The 21,864-nt window shown below is 42.1% G+C and overlaps 1 protein-coding gene across 1 annotated transcript in view; it reads left to right on the top strand.

Moving 5' to 3' along the window:
* The first annotated feature begins 4,423 nt into the window (after positions 1-4,423).
* bcam (basal cell adhesion molecule (Lutheran blood group)) overlaps positions 4,424-21,864 on the top strand; it is a 43,114-nt gene continuing 25,673 nt past the window's right edge. The window contains exon 1 of the mRNA XM_026317705.1: positions 4,424-4,698. Coding sequence (XP_026173490.1) covers positions 4,635-4,698 — 64 coding nt within the window. The 5' untranslated portion in view covers positions 4,424-4,634. The remainder of the gene's footprint in view (positions 4,699-21,864) is intronic.

The following is a 21,864-nucleotide window of genomic DNA, read 5'->3' as shown; positions in this document are numbered from 1 at the left end:
AGGGCACATACAGAAAGAATAGGATAGTGAAATGCTGTATAGGAATAGATCAAAGAATCATGTGGGAAGGTGTAAGATGAAGTTCCAGCACATCTTTCATTCATTCTCTGCAATGGCAAGACCAAGCATGATAATTTATAGAGGACTGCAGCTACCTTCACTTTCTGTCTCTCCCTCTTCTGTTTTCCTCTCTGCCTATACTTTGCTATTATTCCCTGGGGCTATATGTTACCCATTCCCTGACTTTGGAATTAAAGTTCTCCCCTCCTGCTCCACTTCTAATCTTTTCTCTTCATTATTCTTTCATTACACATCTCTGTTCCCTTTGTAGTACCTCCCTCTCTCTCCTTCTCTTTATCCCCTTGCTTTAGGCTGATGTGTCAAATATTCTCCCTGTCAGGTAGCCTAATTTTTGACATGGGGTGGGGGGAGGTAAATCATATAAAGTAAGAGACTATAAAGTGAGTTGTCTGATTTATAGTTTGCAAGGCGTGACAATTTGCCTATAAGGACCTTCTGTGAGTGTCATGTAACTTCCTGATTTTATTCCTCTTGAAGTCTAAAAATGCTGACAAGTCTCAGTGCTAGTGGATAGGTTTCGCTTGCGTATGACATGACCTTTATATAAATTTAGCGATCATGAAGCTGTTGGAAGGACTATATAAAATAAACGTGGCTCTAGGGATGGAAATGTCTGTCTCTGTCTGCCAGTCAGGCCACTTTTTTGGTCCTTGCGGAAATAGCTCAACAATTGGATGGTTTAACGTGAACCTTTGTACAGACATCCACCATTCTCAGAGGATGAAACCTAATAACCTTGTGATCCCCTGACATTCCCTCTAGCACCTCCACCACATATCCAGTGAAATATCCCAATATATCCTGGATGGCTTTGCACAAAAATTTGTATGTGGTTTATAGTTTTGACTAAAGTGTCTCAGCAGATATTAAATGACTTGCCATGAAATTTCATACACACAGTGATGCCTGCCCCAGGATTAATGGTAATAATTCTGGTGATCCCTTAAAGGGGAACTCCTCTGGATTTACATATCAAAGCGCATGTTTATAGGTCTCGCAAATTACTACTGCATATGTGAAACAGGTTGAATAAATACATGCCTCCCAGGTAGGCAGCAGTGACTGCGGCTTCTGCGGTTTAAGAAGTGGGTGTGCGAGGACTGCAAGAAGGGCATAGTGAAGGATTTTTTATTTGGTTTTAAAGCATCATCAACTACCAAATCGTCAGATGAATAAGACAAAGCTCTGTGGACATTGCCTAGGGAGTGGCACATTGCACATACTTAACTATGCTATGCTAGAAAGGTGAATCTGGCTTAATGTCAAGCATCAGACTGAAGAACAGCTTTAGAGATTTTATTGAAATTGTAAAAAAAAAAAATTAACCGAATTTGTATGCTTGCAGCTCTGTGTGCTTTGTAGACTTGGAAAATGATTATGATTGTGTCCCCCTGGGTTTGCTGGGGGTAAAGATAAGTGGGAATATGGAATGTCAGGCAACAAGGCCACTGATATGAGCCATCTTGCTGTGAAAGCTGTGTCCATATTCTTGTCAGGCACGGTCTACATGGTCTCTGGGATTTGCCAATGTTTGTCCCTTGGCACCAATTCTGTTCTTAATGAAAATAATCTCAAAGGGGTAATTTGCAGCCAGAAAGGTGACAGGATTTTGATGAGCATAAGCTTCCCCAGGGCCCAAAGTACTCTGCTGCAAAATGTTGGATTGCATTATTCAGGTTGAAAATCAGTTGCTGTCCCAAGTGAAGGAGCTCAAGAATCACAGAAGAGGCAAAATTTAGTGTAATCTACATTCCATCAGTCCTCTGCAGGCACAGCTGAAGTGAAGGACACGTGAGCTGTCTTGCTTAGCCTGCTACCACAGCGACCTGAAACCAGATAAGATGCAGAAAATTGATTCATGAGCTGTTAAGAGACAGACAAAAATGGCTACTGTCTTCTGCTCATAAAAGACTGCAAATTCAGTGATGGCCTGTTCATGATGAATGTACGGCTTGTTGTTGTTGCCAATTTGCATAATATACACCCATATGATTGCAGTGTTATTATGCTAGTTTGCACAAAGTAAGCATACAGTTAAACACATATAATCTTTATGCCAAATCTGGGGAGCATGGTTCCTAAATAATAGTATTTGTACAGTGCTCTGTACATGGTGGATTATGTCAAAGTACATAAAACACAGTGTCTGAAGAAGGATGACTGCCCTATTATTTTAAAGCACAGCTTGTCTGACACCACTTTTACAAATCAGGTACAGGTATTCCTCCTCGTGATATTCAGTCCCACCTTTGCTCCACCTTTGCTCAACTGTGGTAACTGAACAAGCTGAACTGTGAGACAGGGAGCAGCCATTTGTCACCAAGACTGACTTCAGTAATTACTTTGGATTTTATGTCCAGAGATGGCTGGAAGGGTTACACTGCTGTCACCATCTTCATTCTTTGCCTCTTGCTGCCTCTTTTCACCACTATATTAATCCCTCTCATCATGTATTCCCTCCACTTCTTTCCTGTTACTTTCTCATTCTGTGTTCTTCTTTGTCCTTCATTCCTTATTCGTCTCCTCTCCTCTCCTGCAGCTCCATTAGGTAATGAGCCAGTACAGTAAATCACAGCCACTGCTACTGTATGTATGACTGAAGGCCTTATGTAAGAATGCCTGGAGCTAGGCTAAACCAGCATTACTCACAGCAATGCAGTGGATGATGATATACAGTAGGTCTTACGTAAGGCACTGTGAGAGTTAGACTGCACTAAGTCCTTCAGGTGACAGAAGAGTTCTTGCTGGATGTCATGTCTCTGCAGCATAGAGAAATGATTATGACTGGGTCAGTATCAGAGATGAGTGACTGTATTGATGCCAGTTAGGGAGTAGGTTTCTATCTCCTCCCAGTGTTAGAGCCAGTAATAGATAGAAAGAAAGGGAGTTTTTAAAAGTGTGAGGGTGAACTAGCTGCCTCAGCCCCATCAAACTCTCAGTAGCCTATACAAACTGCTGCCAGTGATTCCCTCGCGTGTGTATATTCCAAGCAGCTCAATTGTCAGATCCCATCCACAGGGATGACTGTTCTATATGCTGTAGTGGAGCAGTTTGAAAGTATCACTTCTCTTCAAATGAGCCTGAGAAAAATATTAACCAACTGTTCTGGACCAACAATGTTTGGAATGCATGTCTTTGAATGCAACTGTTCTGCAAGACACTATTATTACCTGCAGGGTGTGCCAGTTATTTTGTGCTGATTCACCGTCACCCATCTTCAGTAGAAAGAAACTACAAGAAGATAGATGGTCCCCTTGTGCACTTAGACTGGCAGTGGTACCAATTAGTCATCTTATAAAAGCATGACATCTGTTTATGCTTTGCAGCTCCTAGCTTATTGGATTTGGCCTAAATCAACTTCACAGGCCACACAATACCCACTCCCAGCACTATGACTGGTATTATAGCATTGTGCATAATCCACTTAGCCCCTTATGATAACTGTACATCTGAATTGTAAATACCCCAATAGGTTGTACCGTACCCTGTAAATACCCAAACAGATTCTGACGGGATTACATGTCTAGGAATGACTGGTATGTCTGTCAATGACAGACAGCTTAGCCCACTCCCAAGAAATGGCCTCCAGTTGCTTTGAAAATGAAAATCATTATTGAAGACATATGCAAGTTGAATATGATCCATGTTTTAGGGTCTAGCCAGGGCAGAAACAATGTCAGTGGAACAAAGTGACTATAGAAAACCATTTTCCAAGCAATTAGTTTTTTGGGTAAGGCCTCTGAAAAATTATGAGTAACCTGCGAAATGAATTACTAGTCTTTAGCTATAGTGGGCAAAAATAATCTCCATGTCTCCGGCTGCACAACTGATTTTAATGCTTTCCCACATAATTAAATATTGTTCTACAGTCAGTTTAATTATAGCTAATATTTGTTTTTCAGTGCTGTGTCATTGCCTCTAATTTTTGTAGTTAAAAAAAAGTAAATTAAAAGCTGTAAAATCAAACAAGTCAAAAACTAATATTCTTTTCTGCAGGCACAGAATAGAGATATTATATCAACTTTATATGAATGTGAGCTTCTACACTTCAATACTTCAATTTTTGCTCTGAAATGTGTATATATCACTCTGATAAAACTTTGGTTATTTTGTCTATGCGATGCATTTTTGTTGTTTGAGTCAGAAAGTCTCATGATAAAATCACTTTTAAGTTTCTTTAAAGAAATCCTGAGGGCCCCAGTGGACTTATTGCACGATTAGTCAAGCAGGTCTTTTTACTGCAACTGAGAGAGAGAGAGAGAGAGGGGAGGGGGGTTGCTTTAGGAGAAGGAGGAGGAGAAGGGGGGGGGTCACTCTTTGTGCAAATATATCAACCAAGAAGACTGCCACCAGCATCAGATTTCGGTGTGTATGTGTGTGTGTATGAGGGAGAGAGAGACACTCCTTTAGCAGTGAGAGAGAGAGAGAGTGAGAGCCAGAAAGCTTTTGGAGCACAGAAAGAAGAAAGAAGACTTTCTGCTGCCAGGTTACCACAATTTACAGCCAAAGACAAAGTGAATACTTGACTTGAAAAAAGTTAGAAAAGCGGGGCCATGGACGGGATAGCTTTCGGACGCGCGTCGCTCTTGTGCACCTTGCTCCTCTGGGCATTTCAAGGTAAGACTCTGTGATACTTTCCGCTATTTTAGAAAGTAACCTGTTTCTCCTCCTGCTGATTTTGTCATGCTTTTGCTCCCGGAGCGTCTTCGGGTTTTTTCGTGGCTCCAGGCTGCAGATTTCTACTTTCCTCTTTCCTGGACTCCCAAGTTTCAGAGGTCCGCAGCTTCCAGCGCAAACCTGTCCGTACATGCCGCAGTTAGAAGCGACTCGTGAAGTTGTTGTGGTCAATAAAACATTGTGTAGCTTGGTTGTGATTGCTGTTTCCTTGAGAAACCTGTTACAGGCTGCGCAGATAAAGCGGCACACGTCGATAGCAGGTGCTAAAAGCGCATTTATTCCGCAATCGACATTTATCGAAAGGAGCGTTTATTTCAACAGTAGCTGAGTAGTTACAAAAGCCTTTAGTCTGTTGAACCATCAGGTGGAGCGTACTGCTCATAAACACTGATGGGAGGTGTTAAGGGTTAATGGAGGGCTCTTCTTCAGGATAGTTGTGCCTTACTTGAGTGCGCACAGAACTGCGGCACACCACGACTGCCCTCTGAAAACCGCTGCCAGTCCATTAGAACCTACAAGCCCACAATAAAACACATCGAACTGCCAAAATAAAATCCATGTGTGTGTAATATGTAGCTCTATTAATAAATCCACATAACGAAAAAAAAAAACAGCGTTTTGCCCTTTAACAGTGAGAAATAGTGAGCTTTGATTTTTGGAGACAATTTGCCCACGAGCCATGTGTCTCGTCCATTGCTGCTCTGTCTGGCTAATTTGTTGCAGTTTGCTGCGCTTTGATGTCTGATCTGCGTCTTCTGTGCTGGCAGTGCGCCTCACCCTGAGCACCCCTGGGTGCTGCCACAGAGACTAAGCCACTAAGTCAGATCACCTTCGTCAGAGAAAACTTTGTTGTTACCAACCAAAACCCATTACATATTATTTCAAGGAGCTGTTGTGGTCTATTATTGACCTCAACAGTAGTAGTACTTGTTTATCTCGCTGGTTAAGTCTCACGGGGTTAGTGAGGTTATACTGTACTTTGTTTTTGTTTTTTTGTTTTTTTTTTATTTGCAGGAAATGCTGTGAATGTTGTTTCTAATTCCCTGCCTGTGCACTTAGTGATTTGAAGCAGGATGAGGTAAAGGGCGGGGCTGTGTCCCTAGTTAACTCCCCTCTCTCTCTATGCTCACTATCTTTTCTCTCTGGCTGTCCTGTTCTCACTGCACCATAGTGTATTTCTCGTTTTTCTTCAGCTTTTCTTTTGTTTTTCTTCTAATCTAAAACAGAACTTCTTCTGTATTGGCACTGACCACTAACATGTCCTGGTTTTCTCCATCTTTTTCTAATTGTGCCACTACATTCCGCAGATCTTATTTTACAATCGCCCCCCTCCTTCGTCTCTGCCCTTAGAGACAGTTGATGAGCTTTGCTGTCTGTCGGCCTGTCCTGTGTGGAGCCTTTTAACAGGTGTCTACTGAAAAAGTGCCCTGTAATTGATGGATGCAGTGTAGATCACAGATCCCTGTGTACAGCTGTGGTGCACTGATTTAAAGGCTTGGTTCCAGGTGCTGAGCTCACCCTGTTCCCCTCATGCCTGTCTGCAGTATGCAGTCTACAAAACCTTGCCAGATCTCTGTTTTTCTGAACTCACTCTCCTTTCCTCACCCCTAGCATATTTTTGTCTAATAATAGCAGCTCTTGTTGTGTCTCAGTGGGATTCTGTCACACAGATCCACATTTTCACTATTACTGGACACATGCATGCAACTTCCAGCTATGTCTGTGTCCAACATAGACATGTAAAGCATAGATCCTTTCCTCTCCTCTCCTGTGCCTATCATACTAGCTTGTTTTATGTATGTAGTTGCGACACACAAATATGTGATTCCTGGCAACTTGGGGCACCCCAGGGTGCTTAGCTTCACTGTACCCAGGACCCTTTGACCCTCTCACCAACACATGCTGACAATCATTCCTGTTTTTCGCTCCTGAGATGCCATTGGCATTTCCCTCACAGCAGAGGCATCACCAGCAGAAGCATGTCAAAGTTCATTTTTACTGCTGAAAACTGTCTGATAATGAAACTGAAAATGAATTACAACTGCCTAATTCTATGTATTTGGAAAGAAGATGTCAAAAACCTTTTTGTGCAGGTTTTTGACCAAAAAAAAGCAACTCGTGAACCGCAGTATTTGTTCTTAACTTTAATTTTTGCATGTTTGGATGATGAAAAGAACAAATTAACATTAAGGTTAAACATTAAGTGAGAAAAGGAGAATCAAATGGTCAAATGAGTCTGAGCTAAACTGTAGTGACTCCAAAGTGGTCAGGAACAGGTGGAAAGAATCGTTGTGACAAGCATCAGGTGAGTTCAAGGTGTTAGCCACTAACATGCAGCGTCAGCCTCTTTGTCTATCGCAACCTTAATTCCCACAGTCACTTCCTCACTTTTAATTTCTGGCCCTCCTGCCAGCACTGCATCAAAAGTGCACCCCCTGCAGTTGTGTAATTATTATGGTATTAGGCCAGAAAAAGAACCATTTAGCCATGAGGAGATAAAAGCCAGGGACCTCTTTACATCTGTCCTGGGGCACTCAGGTAGTATTAGTTTTGTTCAAAAATAGACATGTTTTTCCAATGCAAAATATATATATATATATATATATATATAGCACATGTAAGTAAGTATACTTATGGAAACACTGGAAACCTTGACAGATTGATAGTGGCTGCTTTAGGACAGCAAGTCCATATTTGCCTCCTTGTCATTTAGGCCTTTGGGGGAGTGGCCCATAGAACGGTGGCGGTCATAATTATTGAGGTGATTCATTCTCCTCTATTTGTAGATGGATGTGTGTGTGTGTGACAGTGACTGAGTAGATAGAAATGGAATGAGGGGCATTCCTCTGGACATGTTAGAGCTTGCTCTGTAATGTGTGTGTTTGTCTTCTCTTCAAATTCTATGGGAAAGGGGTTCCTTTTCTCACTTTAAGCCCCCCTTCACACCACAAGCCACTGGCAGTAATCCTTGTTCAAACAGCCACAATACTGCGTCCATCTCAACATCTCACAGGCACTCCTAGAGGTGCACGGCTGATGTCTGTCCATTGTTCTGGTTTGCCCAGGATAAATTTAGGACAACAAGCAGGGGGCACCAGTTAAACATTAGTCAGGAAAAACAAAAGGCACGTTCAGGTCGACCTATGTGAGGAAGTCCATTTAATAATTGTTGAGCTCATCAGCTCTTTACATAGCCACTAGTGTTTACTATTTGCTGTGATTGACACATTAAAGGCAATTATAGCAGTTTGAGAGCATTGATGTTGGCTGGTGAGCTGGCAGTCAACACTGGTATGAAACTGGGCATTAGCAGATGGTGGGTTGCATGCATGCATTTCATCCTGGTTTGAAGTCAATTAGTAAAAATGGTTCATGGTGGAGATGGAAAAAGTTTATCCCGGAGTTATTTCATCCTCATGTTCCACAAGAGCTTTAAAAGCAGCACAGCCAAAGCCATTCCCTGTACTTCCCATCTTTGTCTCTCTGACTCTGCTTCTGTCTTGGTCTGTGTCTCTCAACCACCATTTTCTTTTTTTTGTCCTTTACAAAGACACTTTAGAGTAGGTCGTTCACTGTCCAGTTGTGTTTCTGTGTGTGTTTGCCTGCTGTGATTTACCATGTTGTCTTTGCATACCTTTGCCTGTGTAGACCTGTGTGTTCACACTTAATGACCCTCCATAGCATCAGGGAGATTGCCTGCTGTGTTGTAGTGGGAGAGAGGGCTCTGTTTGCTGTTACACCCATCCTTAGGGCACGTCCATGGTAGATTTATGACCACTATTAATGATTTTTAAAATAAGAATGACCATCCTCCCCCACTTGGCATGTTCACTGTTTCTCGCATTCCAGTGTGATGTCTCGACTCTCCCACTGTGTTTGAATATTGATGTAAAGTACTTTCATAGGTGTAAACACGAGGCTTTGACATGACATGAATATTAAAAAGAAAGGAAAGAACCTGGTTAGAAGTTGTTTTGGTTTGGTCTGTTGCTGTGAGGATGCTGTCTTGTCATTAGTGGGAGTTGCAGGGAGTGAAGGAAGGAAGCAGAGAGGAAGGGAGGGGATGAGAGATGATTATTGTTGACTATTGTGTTGCCACCATGCGGCCTTGTTTCGGGGGCGATGATGGTGATGGTTAATTTCAAATTTGGCATTGAGTGGCTCTGTGTTTCTGCACGTGTGTCCTTGTCTGTACAGTTGTGTATGTAATGGGAGTGGTACTCAGTGGGTGAAGAAGGGGGAGTTTGAGCAAAATTGAAAATTCACAGAGCTCTTTCAGAAAACGAGGTTAAGTGCCACCAATCTATTTAGTGCTGTAGCAAGATGTGGTTAACAGCCTTTGTTTCTCAGTATGTTTGTTGTTGGAATATACAAAGCAGATTGGTTTGAGTGCTCTTAGCCATGCATTGTACAATTGATGCAATAAAAACAATCAAGAAAGTATGATGCCCTACATCAACAGTAAATGGCATTTACATTACTCCTCTTGTACCCAGTCCAGCTGTTTTGATCAATCACGTAGTGATAAAGCAAGGATGAAATGAACAAAAACGATAAAGGCAGAGATAGCAGCAGTGCGGATCAGACAGGCAGAGAACTCCAGGATTAAGGAATACCAATCAAGAATGGGGAATGTCGTGGAAAAGCCTGGATCTGGGGCCAAGGAGATCCGTTTTCTGGCAGTGAAGAAGAAATCCTAACCCCTGCACCCCTCTAACCCTAAACCCTCCATCTGACTGTTGGCTGGCACAGTGTCCTCTGGGAGCCCTGCAAGCTGTTGCTTTTCAGACATCAACAGTTGCCTCAGCAGCAGTTGTTGAATGCAGCCCTCCAAAAAAGTACTGCCACCCTCCTTCCTTCACACACACATGCACACACTTAGGTTCCATTACCACCTCTTTTCTTTCTGCACCACTGGTTTGACTTGGTGCTGGGGAAGGAGAGAGTCACTTGGTGGTGAAGGCACCAAGAATTTAGCTGGTTTGCCTCCCAGTTTTAGATTATTTTTATTTTCAGAGTTCAGAAATTTTTTTTTTCTCCAAAATACTAATTAGGCTATGGACAGATATTTCAAAGCATCTTTGATCCAGTAATTCTTTCTTCTTAGGGAGTGGTTTCAGAAATATGACATCAAGCCTCAAAGAGTATTTTCCTTCCTTATCTGGATCTTATAATGATAACCAGAAGAAGAGGGTGACTTCACCAGCCTACAGATTGTTCCGTGTTTACATACGTGTACATGTATTTACGCATGTGTATATGTGAGCAAATTTGCAGAAACCGCTGCCACAAGGTGGACCAAAACCACATTGATTACTTTTTGAAACCACTTTTCATGTCCAATCTCCTTTTTCCATCTGTCAGAGAACATTCCTGAGCACCCCCTGACTTTAATCTAGTTAATGGTTAAGCGGGAGTGGTTAACCTCTCCTGTGAGACTGGTCACTGTTTGACAATGAGGTCTTATTGCTTTAACTGGGCCGGGGGGACCTGGGAGACAGGAGTGGTAACATTAATCCTGCGTGCTGGGAAGGAAGAGGAGGAGCAGAAGGTGGTGGAGGGGAAGAGGGGTTGTGTGAGATTCAGAGGTGGTATCTATGTTACAATGCAAATGTTTGGTTCTATGTGTTGGATGTCTGATATTACATCATGTCTATATTTGTGAGAAAAGTGGCTTCCCTGCATTACCTGAGAGCCGTCACGATGCAGATCCAGTGTCAGCTTTCATGGCTTCCGAGTCAGGCAACTGCCGTAAGGACATAACTCTTCTTTGTTTTACTGAGGTTTCACTTACCAAAGCCCTTCTGAAACAACGACCACAGCACTAAAGTTGCCTTCACTTCTCACACTCTGCCTGTGTGAACTTGACTTTGAAAGAGAAGAGTAGTGGGGTAAAGTTACCATGCTCTGACTGTTAATGTTCTCCTCGAGTCACATCCTGTTCTTAACTTTACTGTGAGTCTGTTTTTCACTTTTAGTTACATTTCTCCCTGGAATTTGCTAGTCAGTCTCTTTTACCACACCCTACTTTGTGCCCATGTCTCCAAATCATCAGTTATCACTGTATTTTCTTATCTCTACATCTCCCACACCCATCAGTCTCTCTCCTCTAATAAGCTTGTCTCACCTGCCATTCCTCATCTGGCTCTCCTGCTAGGAGCTTACACAAAAGAAATGCATCCACCTGACATCTGTTTTCTAATCATCTCAATAGCTTGAAGAGAAAAAGCTTGAATAAACACAGTGGATCAGACATCACTTCCCTCTTTTGTAACAGTATTTGTAAAGTTGCATCAGTTTGGCGCAGCAGACGTAGAAAGAGAAACATTATACATTGTGCTTTTTTTTTTTTTTTCCCCTCTGGCAATTTCAAAAGTTGTGTCCATATTCCAGTAATACAAAGAGTCGGGTTTCATAGCATCATTTTTGATTCAGTCTAGCAGGAAAAAAAAAATACAAGCCTGTCCATATAAATATTTAATCCAAAATCAATAGTGTTCAATTGGGTTATGACTCCATCAAGCTAAATGATTCCCAATTACATGTCTGAGCAATCTCTAGAACAACAAACGTGATAGATAGTTATTGTTAGTCCTATAGTGTACCTAACTAATTTTGCCTCTTGTTATTATCGACTAAAGTAATTATAACCCAGTGTTTTGCCTTGAGACCATCTTGCCTTCTGCCTGGCGGGCATGTTGCAACAGTAACAATAAATTGAGTTAACTATCATTCATACTGAATAATTATCAAGCAGAGGTCAACTGAATATAATGTATGTTTATGCTGCAGTATTTATGAAAGATGAGTTTGGTAGATATCTGGCCTTTCCTGGGTGCTGTATGGATTATTGAATGAGGCTTAGAGGTCCAGGACAGGCAGCTTGGAGGACCCCTCTTTGATCCCAGTGCCCACTCACATCAACCACACACATGCTCCAAGATTTGTCTCTGTGGAGAATGATGAAAGTGGACCGACCCTTCATGTCATTTAGCAGTTTGGCTGTGTGTGCTGCACATAGTGTGTGCATATGTGTGTGCGTGTGAGCATGCGTGTGCACGCTTGTGTATTGAAAGCGGCGTGTGAGGGTGGGGTTGGTTAATGGCTGGGGCCGGGAGGACACATGTTCAATAATGAGGCCTGACAAAGGGGGACAGGCAGAGGGAGGATGGGAGGATGATGGAGCATTCAGTATGTCGCTGCTTTTCATTTTCTCTCTGTTCTACTTAGGGCTGGAAATCAATATCATTATATTATTAAGAATATTTTCCTACAATGAAATCCACTACATTAGGGCCAGTCATGCCTTAATGAATTTTATGTAAAGTACAATAAAACATAGAAATTGACTAATCGTTGCATCTTATTTTAGACCACTTTTTAAAATGAAACTATCATTACCATGTGATGCAGATAATCAGTCCACTATAGCAGAGATATATCTATCACAGAATAAACAGCAGACATCACAGGCTCAGTATAGAGTATGTAAAAGACACTGTTAACAAGTGGTATACTTGAGTGATTTACTATGATACACTCTATGTATTTAGGTTGCCCTTGAGTTTTAGAAGCAGCGTGAGTATCCACTCAACTCTGTGTTCATCTCAAATTATAAAGTGTCTTAGATCATACGTACTGTACCCCTGAGACTCATCAAGGCACCACTTCCTATTGTATTTTTCATTGGAGTCTTTCTCTGTGCACCTGAACAAGAATACATTGTTAGATATGGTGCATTCCTGTTGGCTGTTGGAATGCAAGTATTAATCCTGAGCTCATTACACACAAGGCAGAGAGAATGGAGAAGGGAGCAGAGAGCAGAGGAGGTGTAGAGTGAAGGGAGTGAAGCAAGGCAGCACTTTGAGGCACAGAGAAAGGGAGAACCTGACCAACAGTGGTAGTTGATGTTTAACCTGTGTGTGGTTGTGCACACATGGGTGAATATTTAAGTGTGTGTGTGTGTGTGTGTGTGTGTGTATGTCCATAATACATGTCAGGAGGGTGTCTGGCTGTTTGCTTGTGTTCCTGGAATGCATACTCCATTAACTAGACCAACACTGCAGAATGTGTGTGTGACTGACAAAAAGGAGTTAGCACTGGGTGTGGGACAGGGCTCAGCTGTGTGTGTGGCCACCCGTCACTCAGAGCAGTCAGAACTGTTAGGAGCATGTGAACATTACCACAACCCCAAGAAGAACTGGAATCCGGACTTAATGGAGGCTATAAATAGGTGTGTGTGTATGTGAGTCCAGTTGCACTTCAATGGCAGTACCAGCTGGTGATGGGACAGCGGTGATTTTTTGGGAGAGCCCACCAGTGCACTGAATGGCCGTGCATGGCTCGAACTGACTTTCTCTTCCCTTTCATTCGCTTTCCACAGTCTGACTTTCATATAGGCTTTGTCTCTGACATTTTCTGCTTTTTTTTTCTCCCTTTCATCTTTTGTTCTAGACTATTAGAGGGTCTTTATGTCTCCAAATTCTTATTTTTGGGTTAGGTAAGCTTTAATTACACTTACTTACATGTAACATCACCTCCATTGTCTTTTTATGTGTTTTCATTCTTATTTTGTTCTTCCTGTTTCTTTTCCCTCATTGCATCATGTTGTATTGTGCCACTATGGCTGTGGATCCTAGCAGCTGGTCACATGATCCATGCTGTCAGGGTTAGAGCCTGCTTTACTTGGCAAGGAAGTTAAGGTAAAGCTAGCCAAAAAAAAAAAACACCATCCACCGCCTACATCCTTTCCTGCAGCCCCCTCTCTCTCACACACACACACACACACACACACACACACACACACACACACACACACACCCCACCTCGCCCCATCTGTTGTGCGTGTGTGTATGGGTGTCCATTTGGCACTTGTTTAGAGGCAGTTGGTGTAACGGTTCAGGAGAGCATCAAAGCAGGGCCCACCATCGGCATGACAGGGCAAAGCACAGTGTGCAGCATTAAACCCAAGCTAATGCTAACTCTTAACTCACATTCACTGAGAGACGCTAAATGCTGGAAGCAGTTTGAGAGATTGACATGGAACTTATGGTTACACTGGTACCAGCCAAACAATGGCATATTTGTCTTCCTGTTGCTGTCCACCTGTTCTCTCCTCCCTTTCTTTGGCTGCATCTAAGTATCAGTACTGGACCTCCTGTCCTTCATCAAACACACACTGTGCTTCTTTCTTTTTCTCTCTCTTTGTTGTCTCCCATGGGCAGGGCAAGCATATTTAACAGGACAAAGGAGAACTAGGAGAGACATCTGGATGGTCATAGGCCTAAGATTATCTTGCATGACCCACTGATAACACTGTCTGCACACCTTTCTGTGTGCACTCATTATTTATTTATTTTTGTGAGTGTCCCTACCCGTCCCTGTGCTACTTGTCTTGGTTCCTCCTCTCTGAACTGCTATTTTTGCAATCACTCTCAGATTTCTGTCTCTGTCATTCTATTTCTTACACCACATCCTTGTTCTTCCGTCTCTCTCTGCTCTTTCTTTCTGTTTGACTCTGTTCCCAGTTGACTATGTGGTCTGAGCCCCTGCAGTGGATTATCAGTCAGTTGACTCACAGAGGGCAGCCAAAACCTCCAGTACAAACATGAAACAATATCCAAATGATTGGCTGGTTGGCTCTGGACCGTGGAAACAAGTCCCCATATCAGCTTGAGCCAGGCCCGGTCCACAGGTCTGCTCATAAACCATATTAGCCAGTAACGCTGCAGTGCTTCTGTTTGTTTGGAGCAGCTGGCTACGGGTGCGGTACAGTCCAAAACTGGATGAATTATCAGATAAATACAGAAGCTGTTATCTGTTGTTTTCACATAGGTCTATTATGCATGTGTGTGGGAAGAGTAGTTTGTATTGCAGAATTTATTTTAAGTAATGCCAATAACTGTATGTTATTTAGACATGCTTTTTGGATTCTTTTCTTAGTGACTGGTGAGGACGTGTTCAACTTCACTTCCTGCATCCGTACTCAACACAAAAACAGTGGGAAAATAGTGCAGTCCTGCAGCTCAGTTATATTAGTTCCCTACTGTAGCACTTTATTTTATCTGTATAAAATGGTTGTTTTTTTTTTTGAATGTGCCTTTTGTGGAATATCTCACATATGTGGCCACTTGTTTACAGAATGCTATGGATGTTGATGTGATTTATACCAGTAGAGGATGGTGAGCATCTGGGTGTTAGTATACGAAATGTATATAATGTCTCTCTAATGTGGGGAACACACTGTGCCCAATCTACTTGGTCTTTTGAGCCCATCTGCTTTCAGTTGTGCATGGCTGAAACTTAAGCTAGAGCATGGCGTCCAAGTATTACCTCTATGTGTCTTGGTGGCTCACCTGCCACCTCAGCCTGTGGCTCACAGCTCATTATGGAGAGAGAGAGAGGGTAGGCTTTTCTGGCCCGGAGCTACCTTTCTGCCTGGAGATGAAGTCATGGAGAATTCCAGAGAGCTGCTGGTGATAGACAGCTTCCACGTCTCCTGTCCGTCAACTTGGCTTACTTCTTTTTCCACATTCCTCAGCTCACACTTTTTTAGTACTTCTCAACTCTTCCAGAATTTGACAGCTACCTCCCTCCCCACTCCTTCCCATCTCTTGCCTTCTTCCCTCACTCTATCCCTTCCTGCTGTGTACCTGTATGGGCAAGTTTTGCCTGCCTCTGCAAACCCCCTTTTTGCTCTTGCCTACCATAAGTGTCAAAATTTGCCTCAGGGCTCCCAGGCCAACTGCACAATGTGTGTAATTCTAACCAAGGCACTACAAAAGCATACTGTTTTCAATTGACATTTAGTGGCGTATAAAGGTATTGTCTGAAAAAATAGACTCATCATAACAATGGGGAAAAAATGTGTAAGTGTAAATAGAATAGCATTCTTGTCCTCAAAAAAAGCATCTTTTATAAACAGGCCTATGAGTTTGGACCTGGTCTTATGAATAATAAATGAATGATGGTGATGAGAGGTCCAGCAACGCAGCACTGTTGCCGTTGAGATCATCTAATTGATACAAGTTCAGTACTGTCATGTTTGCTTTTATCTTGATTTGGTTTTTCAGTATCCATCCCCCACTCACAGGCTGAAGCATCATAAGATCACATACGTCCACTTATGCAGAATGTATTTAATTTCACTCCTTTCTTTACTCTATTCTTTTCATTTGTTTTCTTATTTCCTTTTCTATTTTTTATGGTAACTTCTCTTCAGATATCCCTGGTCCTGGAGCTGTATATTCCTAATGTGGAGCTACTGACCCCACCAACCTGCAGTGTCTATTTGTTGTTTATTGTCGCTGTTCTTTTCTCTCTTCTCTATCCACTCACCCCAATTGGTCGAGGCAGATGGCCGCCCAGACTCAGCCTGGTTTTGCTGGAGGTTTCTTCCATTAAAGGGAGTTTTTCCTCTTCACCGTCACAAGCGCTTGCTCATAAGGGATTTGTTGGCTTTCAATGTAGAGAATGCTGAGATTATTGTATTATGATTTAAAAGTAATTTGTAGTGTTCCCCATTATTAACTAACTTTTTAAAATGAAAAAGAAAAAAACAGGCAGTTTGCGATTCTCTACCCTCTGGCATACTCTGCCCTTCTTTCCACACCACCATGCCCTGCCCCTCCTCCTCCACCCTTAACCCTCGATCCATGCTTTTTCACCCTTCTCTCCCTGGCTTTACATTTATATGTTTTAACATCTCTATATTATTACCAGATGCTGAAAGATGGAGAAAGTGGATGAGGTGGTGCCAGGGTGGTAGAGGTGCTGATAGTTGAACTTCAACACCCCTATGAACTTCCAGAAGCCTCCTTTTTTTTTATGCGCATGTACATAGATACACACAGCACAAACACTGGCTACCAGCACAGTCAGCTTCTGTAAACACTTACATGTTTATCATCTATTTAGACCGAAACCAGAGTTTTCTTTCCAGCACAAGCTTGGGGAAGAATGTGTGTGCGTGTTTTTTTTTTTTTTTTTTTTTTTTTTTTTTTTTTGTAATTATAACTACTGAGTTAAACCCTTATTTTACATTGCAGCGCTGGTGTGTACACCTACCTGCATTCTGCATTTATAAGTATATAACCATTAAAATTCAGCTAAAACATCAATGTAGACCTTAGTCAAAGGCAGTGTTTCTCTAGGAAACAATCTATTAATTACAAAAGGAACAAATCACTCTTCATACAGTCTACCTCCCTGGTATGCAGCAGCCATGATTAAACTGATACAAGGACACTATGACACACTCCTTTCTTGTGGTTCATTTTTCCTTTGATCTTGGTATGTCTATGATTAGCATTACAACTTTATGCCAGTTGTATGTCACTGCCTTGGTGTGCTTTCTTTCTTGCTTTCTTCCTATCAAAGCCAGTCACTTTATTTGTCAGACTCAAATCTTCTTGTCATAATTTGTTTTCTGAGTTAGTCTAACTTTGTAAATCTGTTGCTTTGTTTGATATGGTGTATTGCCTGGAACTGTGACGTGTGTTTGCATAGAAAACAGAGATGCATTTTTTTTTTTTTTTTTTTTTTTATCAAAGAGATAGCGCATGTAGGTGTGTGATCATAGATATGCTGTAAACGTGGTAGCTCAGTTGGACAAAAGACATCTGTCAGAATCATAACAACTAATTATGAGTTGCTGTTATTTTTTGGTTACCTTTTGATTCTTTTTTTCAAATGTGAAAACATAGAGATAAAGGCTGATCATAAGTATTCAGAGTCCAAAGTCACATGTGATTGTTTGATCACGAGTTCAAAATCTAAATGCATTCAGTTTACAATGTTGTGAAATGGAATAAAGCAGCAAATCCTCACAATGGAATCCGAGTAAAACACTTAAACATTTAATCCCTCAACAGAAGTGTTGTTAGTAAATTTTAATCGAATGCCACACTCTTGCTTAGTTAAGAAGTGCCATAGTATTGATGAAACACCAAACTTTACAGATGTATATATTTGAATGGTTATTTGTGAACGTGTGAGTGTGTAGGTTCAATAGGAAGCGTAACCACGGCTGCGTCTGGTGTGAGATCTCATGGGAAGTCAACAGCATCACATATTATGACTGTGGTAATCTGTACTAGAAAAGGAGAGAAGAGTTAATGGTAATTCTGTGTTCTTTTTTTCCAGTTTGAAATTCCGACAGTGTTATAGTCATAGTGGTCATTCTAAACCTAGCTGGGGTTGTGAATGGCTGAGACATTTTTCAGTCATAGTACTCCCACCACCCTCTTTTCTTTTTGTCTCCCTCCCATAACATGTCTTTGTTTTCCACCCATGTTGACACCCCTCTATTTTTGTCTCCCCCAACCCACCCCCCAAATCCTTCCATCCCACACATCTTCCTCAGCCCTGTAGTGTCTCGACCAGGTCTGTGCAGGTTGAGACATGTAATGTTTTGTCTCTCTCAGGTTTCATACATTCCAGATGTTATCATCAGGCCTCTTGTTAGGTTAGATGATAGCCATCTAGATAGGGCGGTCAATCACTTAGCAGACAATGATAGATGGTGCCCTCTGTCAGGTCTGATGACCACAGATGAAATGTCTGCACCAGGCGTGGCATTAAACAGGATGATTCTTATGTTATCTCCCCAGACGACTTTGTTCCACTGATAGTTATATTATCTGTTTTCAGAGTCACCAGACGAGTGTCCCTGGAATTAGTCAAAATGAGATTGAATGTTGAATATTTAAATATTAGCTTCATTTCCCTAATTATTTTGTCTGTTGTCTCCCATTTCTATTCTAATCACATCATCATCCAGGCTATGAATAATAATTTAATGAAGCATTAATGAATGGGGAAAAATGCACTGGGTAGCAGATTGGAATAGTGCACCTTCTGCAAACCTCTGGTGAGCCTTGATATGCAAATGAGTAAGACATTTTTGGTGTCTCAGTCAGAAAAATGTCCAAGTTATGAGAAGTGGCTTCATAAAAATCTGAGCTTGGAATTGAAATTATTCATGGTTCATATTTCCTCCTGTTTGATTCTGTCTTTTTCATTTTGAAGCTCTTTCTTAACAAGTTTCAGTTTTCAGGTAGCTTGTGCACAATGCTCATGGCCTGTTTATTTTTGTGTCTGTGCGTGGCTATGTGTATGCTCTAATCCAGCCTTGAGCAGTCTCTGTCCCCTCTAGGCTCAATGTCAGCAGCCTGACTTTGATGTCAAGCCACAATTTATTCGTCTGTCTCTGCAAAGTCCCCTGCTGTCCACATAATGTCAAGCAATCAATAATAATGTGACCTACCTATCTACCTCGCCTGCCCACTGCTTTAGTTATTCACCCCCTGGCCTGCACTGTTCCAATGTCTGACCTCCCCCTGCCCCTGAAGAGAAACTCCCCCTGTGCCCCCTTCCTTCCCACTTTCCCCAATAGTGCCTGGCTAGCTATGACAATAACCTCGACATCTGTTACCGTGGTAACATATAGTCCCTGTAAAGCAAAGACAAACCATTACTCCTCTAGACCACTCCCTATGGAAACAGATCATGAGGAGCGAGGATTGAAGGTGGATAAGGAGATGCATGAAGAAAGAGAAAATTAAAAGAGAAGATGGGTCAGCTGTTTATTCATAAATATGGTTAATACAGCTCCCCTCCAGCCCTCCCTTTCAAACCCCCACTGTATGTGGAGGAAATAGAGAATAGGAGAAGACAGGTGTGCCATTGTGGTGCAGATTAGCAAGGAATGCTGGAAGACACAGGCGGGACTTCGCTAACTTAAATGATCTGCATGCCAGTTATGATATGGGTGTCTGCTCTGTCCATATGCTGCTCGATATTTGAAATAGCCTCTCTGGGTGGGTAAATATGTGTGTGCATAACAAGCTTTTTTTCTCTCTCTCCTCACCCTTCCCATGTATGGATGACTGTTAGCCCCTCGCTATCTCCTTGTCTCCAGCTTATCTACTGGCCTGTCTTGAAGTGTTCGTGCAGAAAATAGAAACAACTTTGTGGGAATGTTTAAAATGTGCAACTCACATGCAAAAAAATGTCATGAGACGCAGAAGATAATGCAGTTTGACATAGGTAATGATGTATAATGCTTTTAAACTACAAATGGTATTTTTATAATGAGTTATCTGCATGCAAACACCATTGTTTTGAGACAGATTTTTGAGAAAGCTGTCTGCATACAAATAAGTGTAGAGTTGCTCTCTATATCTATAAATATATTGCAGGTAGCAATGTGTGCACAGTGGTGTACATTTTCCTTTACAGCTAACACCTTACAGTGTTGTTAGTAGGTCCCTCAGCCTCTCAGCCAGTCTTACGTCAGTCAGTCAGTCAGTCAGTCAGTCAGTCAGCGAGCCATGTGGTTCCTCTTCACTCTAATTAACTCACTGTGCTTCCAAACTCCAAACAGAAAGACACAACCTCAGTGCCAGACACTGTCAGCTGCTGCCAAGACCTGTATGTTTGCATGTGTGTCAAAGAGGAAAATTGAAAGGGAGAGAGGGCTCATAACCATATTTACTTCGCATTTTACCCTGTCAGGACATAGTGTAAAAGAGTCTGCAGAGGCACAAGAGGAGCATGAGGAAAAACAAACAAACAAAAAATGCAGAAGACAAGACAAAGAAGGATCTACAGTAGACAGTATATTCAAATATTGGCCATATTGAGAGAAAGAGAGAGTTTAAAGGATTTAGAAATCAGGTAACTGACAGAGAGGCATGGTGGAGAATAGTAATTAACTCTGAATTATTCTATCTCCGAGGGATCAGGGGGATTAATAGCAGCTTTGGTTTGGATTCTGCACCTTTCACTCTGTTTCAGCATGGAACTCTGGTTCCTGTATGTAAATGTGTTTATGTGTGTGCATGTCCTCGTGTGTCTTGCTGTTCTCCAGAAGGCTCCATGTGTCTGTGCCAGTGGGCTTGTGACCATATCTGCCAGCCAGCTAGCAATTGTGTGTGTATATTGATGTGTGACTTTGTACCCCCCACTTGCTGAAGTTCATCCAAGCATTATAAGTTAATCCGCCATAATAGGCAAAAAGACGGAAGGCAAGGGAGAAGGAATGGGGGTGGGAGGTGGGGCATCAAAAGGTAGTAAGTCTGTTTCTCTGTGTGTGTGTATGTATTTCAGTCCTCTGTGTGTGAGGTATGCCAAGCAGGAGACTACAGATTTAGGGCTAGACAGACCGTTCTAAATCTCCGGCTTATACGCTGTTTTGGGACAGCAAGTGTTGATAGCCCAGGCGGGCAGACAGCTCATGTCGTTTAGATGAAATCATAGCTTTGGCTGTCTTGCTATTATAACTATAAATCTACCTGTACATTATAAGAAAACACAGATTTAATACTCAGACCATTTCCAAAGATGTTTTTTATTGTGGGCGTATAAAGAAAAATATGTCAGCTGACCTGTGGACGTTTTAATGAATTGACCCTAGTTGGAAAAAAAAAAAACATGTGGTGAGGGTTTTATTTCAGGTAGTTTGCCAGGTCATTTATTCCTATCAACAATGACGGAGTTCACCTTTTAGCTGAGGTGTCCTATATCTCTCAGCGTCTCACTGTGTTGACACTGGCAACACAGTATAAAACTCTTTGTCCAAGACAGGAGGGGTTAGAGGGAAAGAAGGGAGAGAGAGGGGCTGAAGGGCAGGTGCAGGGGTAATGTTGTGATGGCTGAGGAGTGGAGGTGGGCTTTACCCAGCATGTCTGGAGGCAGTGACCCATACAATATACACTCTGTCTATCTCTTGATTACTCCTTCTCCTCCCATCTGTGCTGTTTTTTTCTCTATGACCATGTTTGAATTCAGGATCCAAGCTCCTGTTTACATGCACTTGAATATGTAAACAGGAGCACACACACACACACAAAGAGGCACGCTGCTTTTCAAGCTTTCATTTCCACACTCTTGTGGCTTTTTCCTTTATCCCCCCCCGTATCTCGCTGCCAGAGTGTTTACCCATTCCTCACTATCCCTCTATCTGTCCCTGACACACCGGCTTTACCAGCCTGCTGAGCACGATGGCCTGCTTTTTTAAAAAAAAAAAAACAGCGCAGTGGAGGGATAAGAAAACAGCAAAGGGATAAGGGATGTAGTGAAAGGAAAGAAAGGAGCAATGAATCA

This window comes from Mastacembelus armatus, chromosome 16, assembly GCF_900324485.2.
Source record: "Mastacembelus armatus chromosome 16, fMasArm1.2, whole genome shotgun sequence".
Classification (NCBI taxonomy): domain Eukaryota; kingdom Metazoa; phylum Chordata; class Actinopteri; order Synbranchiformes; family Mastacembelidae; genus Mastacembelus; species Mastacembelus armatus.
Note: the sequence above shows the minus strand (reverse complement) of the source record. Positions and strands in the feature narration are given on the sequence as shown.